This window comes from Eleutherodactylus coqui, chromosome 5 (assembly GCF_035609145.1).
Source record: "Eleutherodactylus coqui strain aEleCoq1 chromosome 5, aEleCoq1.hap1, whole genome shotgun sequence".
NCBI classification, from domain to species: Eukaryota; Metazoa; Chordata; class Amphibia; order Anura; family Eleutherodactylidae; genus Eleutherodactylus; species Eleutherodactylus coqui.
This window is the reverse complement of record NC_089841.1, coordinates 161,531,400-161,550,348: the sequence shown is the minus strand read 5'-3', so window position 1 is coordinate 161,550,348 and position 18,949 is coordinate 161,531,400. Positions and strand designations below refer to the sequence as shown.

Genomic DNA, 18,949 nt, shown 5'->3' with positions numbered 1-18,949 from the left:
TGCCGCTCAGGATACTGGGAAAGATGAATTCAATGTTTTAATCTCCCCTTCCTTCCTCACATCTGAGAGGCCTCTGATATGTATCCTTTCTCAGGAGATCTTTTGATCATAAAGGCAATAAAGTTGAATCAGTGACAGGTAGATGTTAATTGACCCCCTGCCAGTGAGGCTTAACACCTCGGGTAGTTCACATAGACTCCCTGTCACATAAAGCCAGATTAATGGATAATCTTTTAACAAGGGTTTTTTATCACGCGAAGATCCTTTTCCAATATGAGTTATATTTTTGGAATCGGACGGGCCAGCTGAATAAAACGCATCTAGACACATTGAGGTCCGAAGACCAGAACACCCCTAACAGCGTATCCGTGTACTTTGTTATAATTTACGTGTTATGCTTGATGTCGCTGAGTAGATAAAATTATGACCAGAAATATGCCGGGCATACATTCTCGATCGGAGGGCCTCCCACTGAGCTATAAGGAAAATGCAAAATTATGATTTTTCCACAAGGGATGCATGGCCCCACCCCAACCCTCCTGAATGACATCCAAAAGGACGTGGGAAGGTGTGTTCTGAGGGATCTTTATAATTTGGGGTTCCACAGACCCCTGTTTCCAGACCACGGAGGTATTCTGTGGCATATGGACTGTCCAGTTTTGTTTCCAGGAACTCCGCCAATCAGAACCTTAGGCCGGATATCCTAAATCTGGTAACTTTCGTTTATTTTTCTCCTTGTTTTATTTTAAAATACTATATTGTTGTGTATATCTGTATACCCTTATACTCCCGTGTAATAACCTTTTTGTATATCATATATATATATATATATATATATATATGTAATGTATATATAATATATTATGTATATTTGCATTGCTAGTCATTTTTGAATAAATCTGCAATTTATTAGTCAAGCCCTGTCCGTTTTAAAACAAACCATAACTCTGAAGATTGTGTTCATAATTCATAGTCTGAGTCCTAGTTTACCTTAACAGCTTTGGTGGTAACGTGTGCGCGTGTGGGTATTGCAGGGTGCTGGACTGTTAGAACAGAGTTGAGGGGGGGTCTGAGCTTTCGGTCTGCATGCGTGCAGAAGCCTGGAAAAGCTGGGTACAGATCCACCTGTATACTAACGACTCAATGCTACCAATCCTGCTAGAGTGATTGATCAAGGCTCTGCAGTGACACATGGACATAGCAGCGAGAGCGCCCAGAGCAGTCAATCTGTGGCAAATCAGTAATAGAGGCGGGATCGGTGAGGTTGTCCCCTCTCCAATCCGTGACAAGTATCAGCTGTTTTGTTATTCTACACAATGGGTACCATTTGAGATTCCATTTACATAACTCAAATAACTCATTTAAGATTATAGAAACAGATCCAGTTAAAGGACACGAGCTCTACTACATTCATGATGCTGTACTATGCTCCAATAAAGTTCTGACCTTAGGGATACTATAAAAAAAATTTCATCTGTGTCATCCAACTTTGCCAGCTCATTATTTTTACTTTATTTTAGAAAATTCTACAACCCCAATTTCAAAAAGTTGTAAAATATAAATAAGTGTAAAGAAAAAAAGAATGCAATGATTTGGGAATTTCATATACCCATATTTTATTCACAGTACAACATATAACACATATCAGAAGGTGAAAGTGAGACATTTTTCTATTTCATTTTTTAAAAATGAACAAATTCAAAAATTTATGGGAGAAGAATGCTGTTCCAGTCTTGTCTGATGTAAGATTCTAGCAGCTAAACAGTCCTGGGTTTTCTGTTCCAGGTTTCTCATTTCCTAATACGTAAAATAGGTTTTCTGTTGGTGAAAGATCTGGACTACCACTGGCCAGCTCAGTACTCGGACTCTTCTGAGAAGCCATGCTGTTGTAATGGATGCAGTATGTGGTTTAGCATTGTCTTGTGGAAATATGCAAGACCTTTTCTAAAAGAGCATTGGTAGTGCCTTTCAAGATGTGTTAGCTGCCCATGCCATAGGCCCTAATGCAACCCCATGCCATCAGAGATGCAGGCTTTTGAACTGTGCGGTGATAACAAGCTGGATGGTCCCTCTCCTCTTGATTCCGCAGGACACAACGACCGTGGTTTCCAAAACGATTTGGCCCAGAGAAGACACCGGCATTTCTTGATTGTGATAAAACTGTATATCACTTCTTTTTTGCATGATACAGCTTTAACTTGCATATGTTGATTGCACGTGAACTGTGCTCACAGATAATAATTTCTGGAAGTATTCCTGAGCCCATTCAGTGATTTGCATTATAGAATCATGCCTTCTTTTAATGCAGTGATGCCTGAGGGCCCGTAGATCTCGAGCATCCAATATTGATTGTCAGCCTTGTCCCTTGTGCATATACATTTTTCCACATTCTTTAAATCTTTTGATGATATTATGTACTGTAAATGGTGGCATATCAAAGTCTTCATAATTCCACGTTGAGGAACATTTTTATGAAATAGTTCCACAATTTTTATACAGTTTTCATAAATTAGTGAACCTCTGACCATCTTTGCTTTTGAGAGACTCTGCCTCTCTAACATGCTCTTTTTATATACAGTCATGTGATTTAGTAGAAAATTGACCCTCCAGCTGATTTTCATTAGTACCATTTACTTCTCCAGCCTTTTGTTAACCCTGTCCCAACCCTGTCCCAAAATTAGTATTTTTTTAATGAAATGGAAAAATATTTCCCTTTCAACTTCTGATATGTGTTCTGAATAAGATGACACAACATTCCAAAATCAATGCATTCTTTTTTTTCTGTACATCGGTTTACATTTCACATAGCGTCCCGACTTTTTCTGAATTGGGGTTGTACATATCTTTATAAACCTTATACTCCCTATGTCTGCTACCTGTCTGTCAATGCTTCTTTCTTGCAGTGTTTGAAATATTGTGCCCTAGGGTTTGTTGCTTCATGGGGCAGTTGAGCTGGCAGAACCCTGATTATCTGCTGTGCCTCAGGGTTAGTAGGACATGCTGCAGCTCCAATGTGCAGACACACAACAAAGGCTAAGAATGTGAGATGATCCATGGACCTGCCCTAGCTTGCATCTGCACACTAAAATGCACACTGTTATAATAGGCTAACAAGTACCTCTTTATATGGCAATACCTTCATCCATTCCTTTGCTGTTAGATAGAATCTCTCTCAATAGGGCACTGTTTGTCACAAAAACAGCTAAATTCCGCATTTACTTTATTGTGAGTTCTATATTCCCTGGATTTATAGACCACCGTTTTGTTATTGGGCTATATAAAATCATCTATCCACATATACGTATATCTGCAGTTTTGTAAGCCAAAGTATTAGACATGAATTTGTACCATCAGAGACTTTGTAGCTGTAGGTTTGGCAACAATGATAATTTATCATCACTTCTAGATATTCGTGTTTTCAATTTCAAGAACAAAGAAAACCTGATGAATACCTTATGTCAGCAAAAATAACTGAGCAGATTATATTACCATACAGCTATATATGCCCTCATCGCATATTAACCACTTCCTGGGATGGGATGGACTACCAGAGAACCTTCTCACGAGCATATGCACACCCATAATGAAAAAATTACTATTTTCCACAAAACAAGAGTAACACATCAACGAGACGACATTAAAAGTAATTCAAAAGGGAGTAAAAAGTATTCAAAGGGATGACAAAAACAATGGGATCCCATTATAGTGCAAACTTATAATAAGATGTAATGTGCAAAAAGGCATGCTAATAGAAACACGAATAACAATAAATAAGTCAACCGTGAGAATAAAGAAGAGCTAATAAGCAAAACATGTACCGAAAAGGAATGTCTGCGGAGCATCAAACAGTGCGGCACCCAATAAATACAGCAAAATCAGCCCTTATACCACAATATATGGGGGATTCCATATGATGAAGTGCCTGATCAAAGGAGTACTATTATTAGAGCTTCACATGTATGGCTGCCCTGGACAGCGGTTTGCTAACAATGTTAATTCAAGATAGAAATAAGGCATTAACAGACACTAAAGGGATTTCTCTATATTGATTTTCTATGTCATTTGTGGTAGATCTCCTTTATGGATAAATTATAACAGTTTAGTAATACTTTTTACCATGGAAGAACCAGATGTTCCCAACAGAATCTTCAAAAGCAGCATCTACAGACTCTGGGATCCCTTTCCAGTGTCGTGAAGCTAATGCTGGATAGCCACTCTGAAGTTTGCCCCCTCTCAGGCGCCAGACATACCCAGATCTAAAGAAGAACAGCTCACCGCGGATTGTGGACACAGCATCAAAATCTGTTGTACAGGCATCTGGCTAAAAAGAAAAAGTTGTAAAAACTAATATGAATGCCAAGACCAATCTTTTTTTTTATTAAAATCAACAGACATGGGGTGAATTAAACTGCAGTTATAATCTGGAACTGCTATGTACAATTCCCTAATATACTTCTGGTAATGGAATAATTTTCGTTATGCTTAAAGGCAATGTCAATCCATGAACATCACTTATAGACTCAAAACTTCTAAAAAGTCTTAATTTCTTAATATATTTTTATAGCGATCGGAGCACAGTTTTTCTAATATAGAGCTCTACATCCCCTGCATAGACACAAATTATTACATTCTGACTGTCTGTAACTACCACAAGGGGAGCCTAGATGCTGACTGCATACTGTTTTCTGAGGGGTATTCCTATCTCGGCTTTTCATAGCTGAAATGGGAAACCGCTGCTATATATACTTGTCACTGGGTCAGAGCTGATGTAAGCAGCCAAGTGTTTTAGCCCAGCGCTGTTTCCGTAGCTCTTACTGAAGTGAAGGAGGGCTACAGAAACAGTGTAGCACAGCATGCTATGCAGTTTCCATAGTTTGCAGTAAACGGGAGGTACAGAAACAGCTCTGGGCTGAAGTGCTTGGCTGTTTCGGACAGGTAGTTGGAAACAGGAGGAGATTTCCCCATTTTGGCTATACCCCTATATTGTATAAACAGTATGCAGTAAGCTCATATACTCCATTTTTGGTGCATTCAGGCAAAAATGCTAGTTCTCTTATGCATCAGCATGCAACAAACAGCCGATTTGTGGGCACACAGCGGGAACGGGGTATAAAGATACAAATTACATTGCAGTCAGTGTCCGTTATACGGTTCATTTAGCACTTTGGTTTATGGTTAAGACGTCGTTCACACTAGCGCTGTTTTCACGCATTAGAGGCTCGTGAAAAGAGCACTTCTATAAGAACTAATGGTTTCCTATAGAAGCGTTCACATGAAGGAATTTAAGACACGCTAAATACTCGTACCAATCAAAGATAGAGCATGCGACTGTAAAGCTCACATCTAAGGTCTGTCGTGCGAGAATAAATAGGACCCAACCTATCTTTGGTGCGTGCTTTCCATAGACTCCTATAGGAGCTGGAAAACACACAACACACACCTCTGATCGTGTGAACGGGCTAATTAAAATAGCTGGAATCCACCTGTTCACGCGATCTTTAGTGCAGTATAGCCGTGATCTTTTCATGTGCCTATACTGCGCTAAAACAGCGCTCGTGTGAACGAGGCCTTAGTCTGAGGTGACAGATTCACTCTAAGGCTGCGAGCTTGATCCCTTAAAGAATGTTATGGTAATGATATTTAGACCCGTCTTTGGTAAAAGTCTACAAAACAATGTGAATGCAGACTATTGACGGGCTATTGTTTATGAGTAAGAACTGTGGTTGTCCATTATATGGTGAAGATCTTGTACATTTCAAATCTCATAAGAGATGTGTAAGTTCTGCCTTTACGGCATGGCTCTTGTGGCTTTTCTGTCTCTTTGATTTCAACAGGGTAAAAAAAATGTGTGAAAAAAAATCATGTAAAATCAGAAATCACATTTTTTGTAATGAGACTTTTCTTAGATGCTTCTTTGGAAAAAATGCTGTCACTTTTTGGTGTAGATATCGGTTTGCAACACAAATTTTGAATTTGACCTTGATTTGTTTACCTCTAATCATTCAAAATGATCAAGAAGCTTATATGTGGTTGTACAGAGAAGTATTCAACCATGAAACCTACAATATCCCCTCTTTGCTGCATAATTATGCCCTAAGCATATGCAAATACATATAAGAAATGTTCTCCATGTAAGTCTGCACTCAAATCTGCAGTGAAATTGGCACATGTAGTTCATTAGTGATTTTGGTGTGGATTTTCACAGTATTGTAATGAATGAAATCTGTTGATTTTTACAGTAGGGTATGCTCTGCATTTGAAAATCCACAGCATGACTCGAATGCACAGTGGATTTCTTCCACTGAGTGAATGGGGTTTGTTAGATCCCTTGCACTAACATGTACTGTACTTTGTTGCAGAATATCAGTGTGCACTAAACAGCTGAAATTGCCCAATAAATCCAAAATGTGTGAACACACCCGGACAGGACATTTGAAAAGGAGTTGTCAAGATCAGACAACCCTTTTTTTATACAGTAGGGTAATACATTTTACATAAGAAGTCAGCATTGTTAGACAAACCTCAGAATAAGGGATCTCATTGCTCTCAGGCTCAGGCTGGTGGCTTTCAGGCTTTATGGTTGGAGCTGAAGATGGAGGTTGTGGAGTCCCATACAGGTATTGGATTCCCTGTTTATCATCTGTGCTAAGGCTGAGTGGATAGCGAAAGGTATAGAATGGAGACATCAAAGACTTAGAGACTGAGGAATGTTGTAAGCCAAGCACATGGCCAAACTCATGAGCAGCTACTTGTAAAAGGTCTGTTCCTGCAAGGAGTGAAACAAATATATTACTATAAGAGCTATAGTAATGGTTTCAATAGTAGAGGGATAGAGAAATAGGAGAGTCATGAGTGCCATTGTATTAGTAGATTTGCATGTTCAGTACCTACCTAAATTGTTCCCGATGGTCCATGCTTCATCATAGTCAAAGTGTACATCCCCTTCACGATGTGTTTTTGGAAAAAAAGCATGAGCAAGGATGCCCCCAGGACCATCAAATGGCAAGTTGTCTCCATGCCAGTACCTGCAAACGTATAACAGTTTAATTCAGTAAGTTACTATTATGTTCCTAGTGCTGAGCTGACTCAGCATATACTGTCTATGATCTAAGGATGTGCTTCCATTGTCACCATATCTGACTCATCACCATCAACAAAGGTGCCCAGGTACCATAGACTAGGCTCACTTGCAGGTTCTTAACTGATCCACCAATACTAGGACGAACTACTTGTGATTGAGCTTCTAACTGGTCATAAACAAACATGTTATTTCTATAGGGAGAGGGTATTCAACTGCTACCTGAGACCAATGGTGCAGATTACAGGTCACCAGCCAATGTTTTTTCCAGCTTTTGCTTTTCCCGATGTGACAAGATGGGGAATCATCAGACAATTTTCACATAAACTAAACTTATAGAAGAATTCAAGGTCCGTGAAGAGAAATCTCATGTCTATAGCCCCTCCTACAGAGGACCTGTTAGCTATCCTGACCTTTCTATTTTAGCAAATAAACCACCAACCAAGAAGAAATGATGCTGGACAATATACACACTAAAAATAACATAAAGGGCAACAAAGGCAGCTTTTCTTTTAAACAGTTTTATAAATCAGCCCCTATGTTCTTTATAAAATGCTTGACAGTTATATTTATAAATGATTAGGCGAAAGACTTTCATCCCAGGAGGAGATCTTGAGCCTTTTGGCAGTCCACCAAGCAGTGAAAAGGTTAGTAAAGTACCTCTACTGGAATGTCTCTGGTTGGTAGAACTTTTAACAACTAGAATGGGGAGATAAGTTTATTATTGGGAGTAGAAGCTTGAAACAGTTTCTGTAATTCATTCATTCGCCATGAAAAACTGTAATATATATTTCATGGTTTTATTTGTCTGTATGATTATTATATATTGAAGCGATGTCAGCAGCATGTTATCACCGCCACCCCCCCCAACCTCCAATCATTCAAAATGATCAAGAAGCTTATACGTGGTTGAGCAGAAAAGCATTCAACTGTGAAACCTACAATATTCCCTCTTTGCTACATAATTATGCCCTAAATGTATACAAATACATACGAGAAAGTGTCTTCAAGTAATTCTGCACTAAAATCTGCAGTGAAATCGGCACATGTATTCATTGGCCATTTTGCTGTGGATTTTCACAGTATTGAAGTGAATGAAATCTGTTGATCTTTACAGTAGGGTATGCTCTGCATTTGAAAATCCACAGCATGACTAGAATTTACAGTGTACTTCTTCCACTGAGTGAATGGGGTTTGTTAAAGCCCTTTCACTAACAGGTACTGTACTTTGTAATTTTACTTTAATTTTTGTTTAATTTTTCAGAAACTTTTTCAGAACCTTTTTTTAGTCCGACTGGTAAATGTGATTGTCCAATCTCCTGATCATTAGATAATATGCTACAATATTTATGTATTATGCCTGTGAAACTTTTAGCACAGCCTAATAGGCTTCCAGCCATGGAAGAATCCACACGGGTTTAACTCGCAGCACACCTCAGGGTTCTTCAAACCAAACCGAAAAGGGGACTAATAAGTCCAACGGGTGCACACCAGCAATGTGGGGGTCAGAGCCTCAGAAGACCCCCCAAAGTATATCACAGTATCTCACAAAAAGGTTCGTGGCAGCATCCAGGGCGTAATGCAAAAATAAATAATTTATTCCTCCAAGAACATGCTACGTTTCGACCCTCATGGGGTCTTTCTTAAGCATCTCATGCTTGAGAAAGACCCCATGAGGGTCGAAACGTAGCATGTTCTTGGAGGAATAAATTATTTATTTTTGCATTACGCCCTGGATGCTGCCACGAACCTTTTTGTGAGATACTTCCAGCCATGGAAGACCTGAATCTATTGTTATGTTTCTAGCTGCAATAGCAACCCATTAGACCCTTCAGTTCTTTTGAGAGTGTGCCAATTTGATAAAAATCGGAGCACCTTACCTTTTTAACAACTCAAATGTCCTGGTCAGCAGTGATCACAACATCTAAGGGATTAAACAGCTAGCATCGGAATGATTTCCAATCTCAGCCATTGGTGCCGGCAGAGCTTTATTAGTATGGTGGCTCATGGGAACTACATACTATTACAAAGTAAAGTGAGAAGTCCTCAAACAACTTTTTACATAAAAATAATTAAATCATAGAAAACTGTACAGTATATCCCCAAGCACAGAATCCCTCCATGTCCTATGCTGCCCTCTAATAGTGATCATGGGAGACGTTAACAGAACTGCTTTAATAATAAAACAAACACAAATTTAAAAGCTGGTATAGTATATCAAAAAATAAAAATAACTTGCTAGTGTTATTTACTAAGTACACAGTAATAGGATTCCAAGCTGTACACATCGCAACCTACGCCTATCCTCTACTCCTCTCTCTTACCGTGTGAAGTCAATATTGATGTCGGCACGTCCTTCCTGTATCTCAGTGAATGTTAGAGGAGTCACCTCACTCCATACTCTAAGTGCTTCAGCAAGAGTCTTTCTCACCTTTACCTTGCTCAGCTGCCATGGAAAGCGGATAATCCTAAAACCATGAGACAATGTTATAAACGGACACCAATATCAACACTGAAATATACCTTTATTTACTAATCATATGTACAGAACATGAAGTGGTAGACTATGTTCACTTGCAGTTTGGAACAGGCCAGCAAGTCTATGACAAATTGGGGACAAAACAGGATTTGTAATTATCACATCGCCAAGTATTTCAGCTATCATTATGCCAAGGGCGAAATCCATAGCGAAATCTGAACCTTATGCAGACTACAGCATGCTGAGGATGTGAAGGTACACAGCCTGAAATCTGTGGAGATTGTGACATTTTTATAAATCCCCACTATCTTGCATCATACTCTCAATTGTGCAGCTTCATATTTTGTTTTCAAGCAAGTTTCCAATGAATGAGTGTGGGTCAGTTTACTGCCCTGTTCCCCAAACAAGCACTTGTGGAGATTTCTTTCCTGAACATCAAATATTCAAGATATATTTAAAGAACCTCTCAAGATCATTATATCCAATTTCCTGTCACCATCTTTCTGCACCTCTCTGGGGGCAGCACAAGATAGTGACAGACACACTGATTACAGTGATAGGTCTGTTGTGTAGATCTGTGCAGTAGTTTGGGAGAAACTTGCATTTTATCAGTAGCTGCTCATGCACAGAGGGACTGCTAAAGTTCCCTTAACTGGCTGCTACCAATAAAATGTATTTTTTTCCAAAACTATTACACAGATCTAAGCAGCACACAATTACTGCAAATCATTGTGCCTCTCACTACATTATAGTGAGGACTGCAAAAACATGGTGACAGATTCCCTTTAAAGAAAACCTGTCACCAACTATAAGCACCGTAAACTTAATGATGGTTCTTATAGTTTAGGTGATGTGGAGTCCAGGGAGCCTCATTTCATACTCACCCAGTCCCAGTTTCTCTGATGTTCCCCAGCAAAATCAGTGTACACACAGCAGCTTGATTTGTTTCAGAAGACCGTGCAAGCGCACTCCCTTAGAGATGAATGGAAGTGTACACATAGTCTTCTAAAAAGGGTCAAGTTGGCTGTGTGCGTGCTGACTTTATTTGGGGACTCTGCAGGAATGGGGAATCCAAGTAAAGTTAGCACGCGCCCCGGACTCCACATCATCTGAACTATAAGCACCATTACTTAGTATACGGTGCTTCTACTGTAATTCGTGTCTGGTTTCCTTTAAATATAAATATGACATATAGCTTAGCAACTCACAGAGGACCTCCCTCTATGTTCCAGAATGGGGATTCACTTAGAGCAGCTCCCTTTCTGGAGGATCTTCTACTATCCTGAGGTTTCTGGCTTGGATAGTGAGAGGCCTATAGATGTGGATCAGATAGGGTATAATTTCTTCTTAAGGAGAGCACCTAGAAGTTGTGTGAGGAGACTTAGAAGGTCATCCATGCTCCTCTGGGAAATATGCAAATGGGAAGATGCAACATTACCACTGCAGGACCACCTATTCTCCTTAAGAAGAAACTATACCCTTCTTGACCCACGTCTATAGGCCTCTCACTAGCCAAGCCAGAAACAGCTGTCTGTGTATAGTATTCTGGTTTGGTTTACATTTCCCAGTCATTGTCATGAGGCTTGTCTAAAAAGTCTAATATTGACTTGCAGGAATACTGCCTTCCAATAGGTGGCACTACAGAGGTATTGTTCCATCTTCCTATTTACATATTTTTCAGAGGAGCATGGACGGCTTTCTAAGTCTCCTCACACACTTTCTAGGTGCTCTCCTTAAGGAGAAACGATACCCTTCCTGACCCATGGACCACAATAGTACATGCAGGAATTTTTTTCAAAGTGGACCATCGGTCCACATAAAAAAGAGCACCTGTGTTTATAGCCTAATTGGACAAAATGGGTCTGTGTGCTGTCTGTGAAATACACAGACAGCACAATGACAGAAAATATACCTGTTTGAATGGGCCCTAAACCACAGTATCAAGCCTAGGAAGGGGTGTTCAGCCTCTGGATATAAACAGGAGTGACCCAATCAATCATAACTGTCAGGGGTCCTGTAAGCAAGATTTCATAAAGGAATGGGTTTGGGAAATTTGCATAATACTTTGTGAGGCATTGCTGGGTGTAAAGCAAGCAGGGATTAAAATGCCCTACAAATTGCAATTCAAATGTTGGAAGGTATATATTATCGGAGAGCAAATAAATCTTTGAGCATGGTGTCTAAACACAAAGTATGAAAACTAGTGCAGAGAAGAATGGGACATATCCCTCATAGTACTATTGCAACCAATCAAATCTCAGCATTTATATGAAAATAAAAGCAGTGATTAGTGTGGTCACTAGGAGTAAAACCTCCATTTTTTCTTTGCAATAGTTTTCATGCCTTCATATCTAAAGGCTAGAGATGAGCGAACGTACTCGTAATGAGTACTTACGCACCCGAGTACCGCCATTTTCGAGTACTTCAGTACTCGCGCGTAAAGATTCGGGGGGCGCCGGGGGGCGGGGAGAGGCGCGGCGGTGCGGGGGGTAGCAGCGGGGAACAGGGGGGAGCCCTCTCTCTCTCCCTCTCCCCCCACTCCCCGCCGCAACCCCCCGCGCCGCCACGGCGCCCCCCGAATTTTTTCGCCCGAGTACGGAAGTACTCGAAAATCGCGGTACTCGGGCGAAAAAGGGGCGGGGCCGAGCACGTTCGCTCATCTCTACTAAAGGCCCATTTAGACACAATGATTATCGCTCAAAATTCGCTCAAAAGCCATCTTTTGAGCGATAATCGTTGTATGTAACTGCACTTGAATTGTGCAGTTTTCGTTACCCTGTCGCTCATCGTTGTCTTTCAGTGTGCTGAAAGACGACAATGAGTCTTATCAGGGATTCACAGCCGGATACAGCTGATACTTTTGTTTCAGCTGTATCACGCTGTCTGATAACAGGCTGGGTATGAAGAACAGATCTGTCCAGCTCTGTTCTCCATACCCGGGATGGAGTGCTCGGCTGTATAACAGCCCGATGCTCGGAGTGAGAAACAGCTGGATGCAGAAGACAAGCGGGGACACCCCGCTGGTCTTCTGCATCCTCCGTTCCTAGCGCTCAGCTGTATAACAGCTGGCGCTCAGTGCGGGTAAACAGCTGTATGCAGTAGACAAAAGTGGGCACCCAGCTTGTCTTCTGCATCCTCCGCTGGCAGCAAAATGTGATCATCTTGAGCGATCTTGCGCTGTAAATGACACAACAATGATCACTCAAAAGTCGCTTGAGTGACATTTTTTGAGCGATTATCGTTGTGTCTAAATGGGCCTTTAAACACACAATCAGGGGCGTTCTTTCCATGAGGCATGATGAGCCTCCAGCCTCAAGTGACATGACCGAGCTGGAGGAAAGGAGGGCAGTGCGGCAGACAAGAGAAGTGGAGGGGAGCATTCATGGTGTTTAGATGGTAATTGAATAAGAACCTACGATGATGTCATGATGAGCAGAGCTTAGCAGTATAGACTATGACGTGTGCTGGGGAAGGGGGCTGAAGGCCCTATGATGATATCACAAGGGGAAAGGAGCTCAGCAGTGGAGATTGAAAATCCTGTGATGATGGATTTTTGAGTGAGATCTTATAGCCATGGAAGCGCTGGAAATTATAGTTCTCTCCTCTTATACTTTTTGACATCTTATAATTACAGTCTGAATGTGCTGGGAGTTGTAGTTCTCTTATACCCCCTCCCTGTTGCGTCTTCTTATATCACAGTGACAGCATGTGCATGATGGGACATGCTGGTCCGTTTTCCTTAGGGTATGTTCATATGTAGCGAATATACTATAGATTTTCTGCAGCAGAAAATCCACAGCTTATTACAGCAGCAGTAGAGTGCATGGGATTTTGAGAAATCCCATTTGCATGTTGCTGAAAAAAATCTACAGTGTAAAGTTTTGCTGTGATCCAGATTTTAAATCCTCAGACTTTGATTTTAAGTGTGACTATTACCGCCTTAAAATGAGCGGGTGCAAACTGTGTTAAAACCTATGCTGATGCTACCCTTGTTCCAGCCAGCACAATATGGTGATAGATGTGCTGACTACACCAATCAGTACAAAAGTTTTATAATACTTATTAAGTTTGCAGTGTCTGGCAGAGAGGAGTCTGAAGAGTTTCATTAACATTAATATAGTCACTATTTCCCTCAACCTCTCTGCCCACTGCTGCTGATTGACAGACCTCTCTCTATGTACTGTAACACAGAAATACCTGTCAATCAGCAGCAAGGCTGCAAGGAGGAGTGTGAATATATGAATATGATCCTGATCACCAGTGCTGGCCTGCAATATAACATTGTGCTGCAGCTGCTTTATTAAAGAGCTCCAACTGGTTGTGGCATCTCTGCCTCACTGCAAGTGGAGCTAATGTTGCCCCTGCTTGTTACCATGTTAGCTAAACCTCCTAAAAAGTCCAGTGTTGTCAGCGGTCTACACTGTTCCTCAGCATCTGTCTTGAAGTGGCCAGCAAAGTCGCAGACTTGCCATTGTCATTCCCTTAGAAAGTGTCACTAAGTTGGCCAAAGTGCTTCTCTGACTAGCTGACACACTTTGTGCATAGTATACGTTGGTAGTCTAAAGCACTACATGCTGCTGTGACTGGCCAGTACTCCTCGTGTTGACAGCACTGGCGACTGAGGTCCCCTTTTTATACCATGTCACAGGACTTTTTTTTGACTGTATTCACTTTTGGATGTTAGCCATATCCAGGCCGAATAACTATAAACCCTAATATTTCAAATTTCTTCATATGCTTGATAAAGGGCGTTGAGCCTGAAACGTTGCCTTATGTGAACATCTGGACTGTCCAAATAAATTTTATGAGCATTCAAAAGAACTACAGTATGTGCTGTCCGACCGTTTATTTCTGATACTGATTGAGTCTGGAACACTGCACCACATCCGACCTGCATGAAGGAGTGCTACCAAACGCAGTTTGAACCAACAATTATGACTTTTGTCACTGCTGTTATTATTACTACTTCTTTGTCCACTTATACACCAGTTCTTACATCATTCTTGATAATCCAAAAACAAAATAAAAGGCGTGAACTTACTTGTATGTAAGGTTTGCCTTGTCCCATCGTCCTCCAGAGAGCACGAACCGTTTTTGTCTGTTGCGACCATTTGAAGAGTCTGCAGGGACAGGGATATCAGGTACTCCACAGCGAGGAGGATTCCAAGAATTATGAGGTTTGATAGTTCCCTTTGTTTGAGGTTGTCTCATCCATAACCGTGACTTCAAGGAGGGATTATCCTGCTCCTGTAGATAAAAGAAGTTGAGTTCTTCCTTTCAAGTAGACATTATAATAATTTGTCCTCTTTGTTGCCTGATTTTGGAAATTCAATTAATGAGTTCCATCTTCTACCACCTCCTATTTACAAAGAAAGGAGAAAGGTTGTACTTGAAGTCCATGGGTATATTATGGGTATAATATATAACTCATACATCATTAGGGACTGCATTGGGCAGGGCATAATATGAATTTCCCTTAGCGTTCTTTTCAAGAATCAAAAAATTCTATATGATTGAGATGGTCCTACAAAACGGTTACTGCTGCAGTTCTACTAGGTCTACCAAATGTACTAATGTTGGTATTTTGGGGAAAGAATGCAAGGCTAAAAATAATACTGATTGAAAACTATAACATAAACTCATACAATAGGGAACACTAGAAAACCCTAAATGGGATGCAAATAATTGTCACAATGTGTATTTTCTATTAGCTTTAAGCACAAGCTTTTAGGCTGACGTTTCTCTAAATGTGTGCATCCAGATTTACTGGACCTTTACACAGGACGACTGTTAGACACATAAGTGGCCGACAGCTATGCCATGGACTTTTGCCCAAAAAGCGCTCTTGTGCTTTACATGGGAGTAACACTTGTTCTGTGAATGGAGGCAGAGGATCGTTACGGCGCGCTTGCCTCCATTCACAGTAACAAGGCAGTCACTCATAGTTGAAAGACTGCCTGTTTACATGGACCGACAGTCAGTTGGACTTTAGTTCTGCTAAAAATGAAGTGACTCCAACAAGTGAGCGATTTTGTGCTCGGTGACCGTATGTTCACAGGATGATTATCGCCCTAATTTGCTGTTTCCAGCTCCATGTAAAGGTACCTTTACAGTGTCAAAAGATAGATGCAGTGAAACCTTCCCAAAAGGCAATCTCTTTTTCAGACCACCCAATTTCCTGGACGGTGGCATTACAATAAGTTCACACATTGCATATTTGTTGCAGAATTTTCTCTGCAGATTTCATGCCAAAATCCCGCAGCAATGTACAGTGCCATGTATAAGCATGGGGTTTTAACAGGTCCTGTTCACTTACCATGGGAAATATCCACAGCAAAATAGAGTAATGTTATAGAAGATACTGAAATCCGCAGCACGCCCTATTTCTTGCGAAATGCAATGGATTTTCACGATGGAATTCATTCACTGCAGTGAGTGAATTCTACTAGGTGCAGATTTTTTCACACATTTTATCAGCAATGTATGACCTTACCCTTACTGGATAATGTGAGGATTCCTAGTTTATACATGCTCAATATTGGCCATGGTGTTTGATATGTTTTAATACTGGAGTGGCTCGATGGCCGTAAATCTACGACCACATGATGTACAGTATGCTGCACGATGGGATATGTTGTCATCACCAAGCAACATTGCAACCCACAATAGAATAAGGTGACTAGAACACATCTGTAAATGACTGTAGTGCAATGCGGCTCTCACAATATCTAAAGCCAAATGCTAGATTTTGGAGGACTCAGGGATGGAGAATAAAAACTAAATATCCTGGCACGGTTGCAGGTGACATGCAGTTACACTGTAGTCCTACCTTTAGGCCTTTTGCACACAGCTGTATTCTGGCTCTATTTGAAGAGAGCCATAAAAAAGCTACTTTATATGTGAGTAGGGCCCTTACTGTACTTGTTTATGCCTTCAATTATATATGGAGGCATAGAGAGATTTTTTTTCTGTTGAACTTCACTCCGATCCAACAGGAAAAAAAACATGCCTTATTGAATGCTGCAAGTACAAAGATCTTATCCCCTATAGGCATTGCTTCTAGGAGAGAATAGCTCTGCAAACACAGCAACCAACCAAGCATTATAAAGCGGGACATGCAGTCTCATGCGGAGATGCTGTACAATCTTTGAGTCATGTGCAAGAAGGCTGAGTGTCTTTGGAATCCTTGGAATCAAACTTCAGCGTGTTTGCTGAATAAAGTGCTAGCACAAAAGTACTATCTACTGAAAATAGGTAAAAAAAGAAAGCATATGTACTATATATATTCTATTATGATCTACATTGTTTCAAGTAGTCGATCTGTAGGAAAATATATATTCAGGATGGTTCTTATAACCTGAGATCTTAAACGTCATGTAAATACAACGACCCGTAATGACCTTTAGTGCTTTCCTCCTCAATAGTATATAGAGATTTATAGAGATGGCAGGACATGTCAAACTAATCTCACTGATTTCTTTTGACTATGTCACAAAAGTGATGGATGAAGGTAATGCCATGGATATTGCCTATCTAGATTTCAGTTAAACCTTTGATACAGTTTCACATAAAAAGTTTATAGACAAGTTATTGAAAACTGGACTTAATCCTTTGATAGTCCAGTGGATTCATAATCGCTTAAAAGAATATCAAAGTGTTGTTAACTGAGTGTATTTTGAATAGGGCCAAGTTACAAGTGGTAACCACAAGGGTCATTCTTTTTAATATGTTCATAAGCGAAGGTTTCATAATTTTTCATTGGTAACCTATGAAGGTTTCATAAGTAAGGTTTGTCTCTTTGCTGATAACACAAAAGTGTGCAATACAGTTGAAACTCCTGGTGGTGGGATGAACATGGAGAAAGTTTTAGCCTTACTGGATAAATGGTCAAAACAATAGAAAATGCAGTATAATGTTTCCAAATGTAAAATAATGCACTAAGGGAAAAGAAATCCTTAGAATGAGTATCAAGTTAGCTTTCTCTGTTATCCAGGACTTCAGAAGAGAAGGATTTAGAGGTCCTGATTTCTAACAGTCTCAAAATGAGTCCACAGCAAAGAAAGTAGGATGCTCAGCTGCATAGCTAGAGGTATTACCAGTAGAAAGAGGGAGATTATGATCCCGCTATATAGAGCTTTGGTAAGATCACATCTTGAATACAGCGTTCGGATCAGGAGACCTCTTCTCTGGAAAGACATTTAAAAAATAGAACACGTCTAAATACAAAAATGGTGGAAGGTCTGAAGAACAAAATTTATCAGGAAGACTTAATCTGTATAGCTTGAAGTAGAGAAGGGGGCATGATGAAAACTTAAATATGTTGAAGGTAGAAATAAGGTTCAAGAGGGAAGTGCTTTTATTAGGATGCTAAACACTAGAATGAGGGGCACAATCTGAGATTATTTGGGGAAAACCAGAAGCAATGTCAGGAAATGTTTTTTTTACTGAAAGAGTAAGTAGTAAATGTTTAAAACAGGAGTTGTTGGAAAACCAGCAAGGAATGAATCCAAGCATTCTGGGATAAGTATCTATCCTAAGAGAGAAATAACAAGGAAATAATATACGGGCAGACTAGATGGACTATGTGGGCTTTTTCTGCCATTAATTTTCTATGTTTCTATATCCTCCTCCTTGAAAGAAAGCGCACACTGTAATCTCCGAACAGTTTAATCCTTTCTTATCATAATATTTAGAGATGCTATTTGAAATACTTACAATCTAAAAACAGACTAGAGGCTCAAAGTACCAAAACTGCGGCTAGGTATTTACAAAGACAAGGCTATTTAGAGTAAACCTAGAGTTTTTTTGCTTTGAATGTTTGAAACGTCAGTAACAATCTTCATTTCTAAAGACAAGAATGCTCATACGTGCTCTTCGGGGCAGATACTTGAGGTGCATTTTTTTCTTTATTTTTCCCTTTTTAATTACAAGCGAATCAAAATTGATATACAAAATAAAAAACAAATGGATAATCCGTCCTCCCAGTACTGCAATGGACAGAAAACATTGTTAGACGCAATTGTTACACGTAAGTAATTTTGAGCAATAAAAAGATAGTTTCTAAGGTGTATGTACTTTTACATTGGCTCAGTAGAAGGCTGGAGCTACATGGAGACACGAGCCATGTCAATGCTTTCACCATTATATACGTTTACATACATTCTAAGTAAATTAAAGGGGTATTTCGGTTGTGAAATGAATTTTCAAAAATTCCAGATATGAAAGGTATTTGTGTCATGGGTAGAAATCATGCAGCCATTGCCTTCTTATCCTGACTTTCTTTTCGGATGTTTCCCTACATCACTATTTCCAAGATGGTCACCACATCCCTGCTGGAAAGACAAAAAACTGGTGGCTCAGCGCAGTGCTCCAGAAGCACTCAAATTACTAGA

General features: G+C 40.1%; 1 protein-coding gene across 1 annotated transcript in view; it reads right to left on the bottom strand.

Annotated features, from left to right (window-relative positions):
* MMP11 (matrix metallopeptidase 11) overlaps positions 1-18,949 on the bottom strand; it is a 40,325-nt gene that overhangs the window by 5,973 nt on the left and 15,403 nt on the right. Inside the window, exons 2-6 of the mRNA XM_066603537.1 lie at positions 14,599-14,804; positions 9,403-9,546; positions 6,892-7,025; positions 6,522-6,766; positions 4,117-4,321 (exon numbers count right to left, since the gene is read on the bottom strand). Of these exons, the coding sequence (XP_066459634.1) occupies positions 4,117-4,321; positions 6,522-6,766; positions 6,892-7,025; positions 9,403-9,546; positions 14,599-14,804 (934 nt within the window). The remainder of the gene's footprint in view (positions 1-4,116; positions 4,322-6,521; positions 6,767-6,891; positions 7,026-9,402; positions 9,547-14,598; positions 14,805-18,949) is intronic.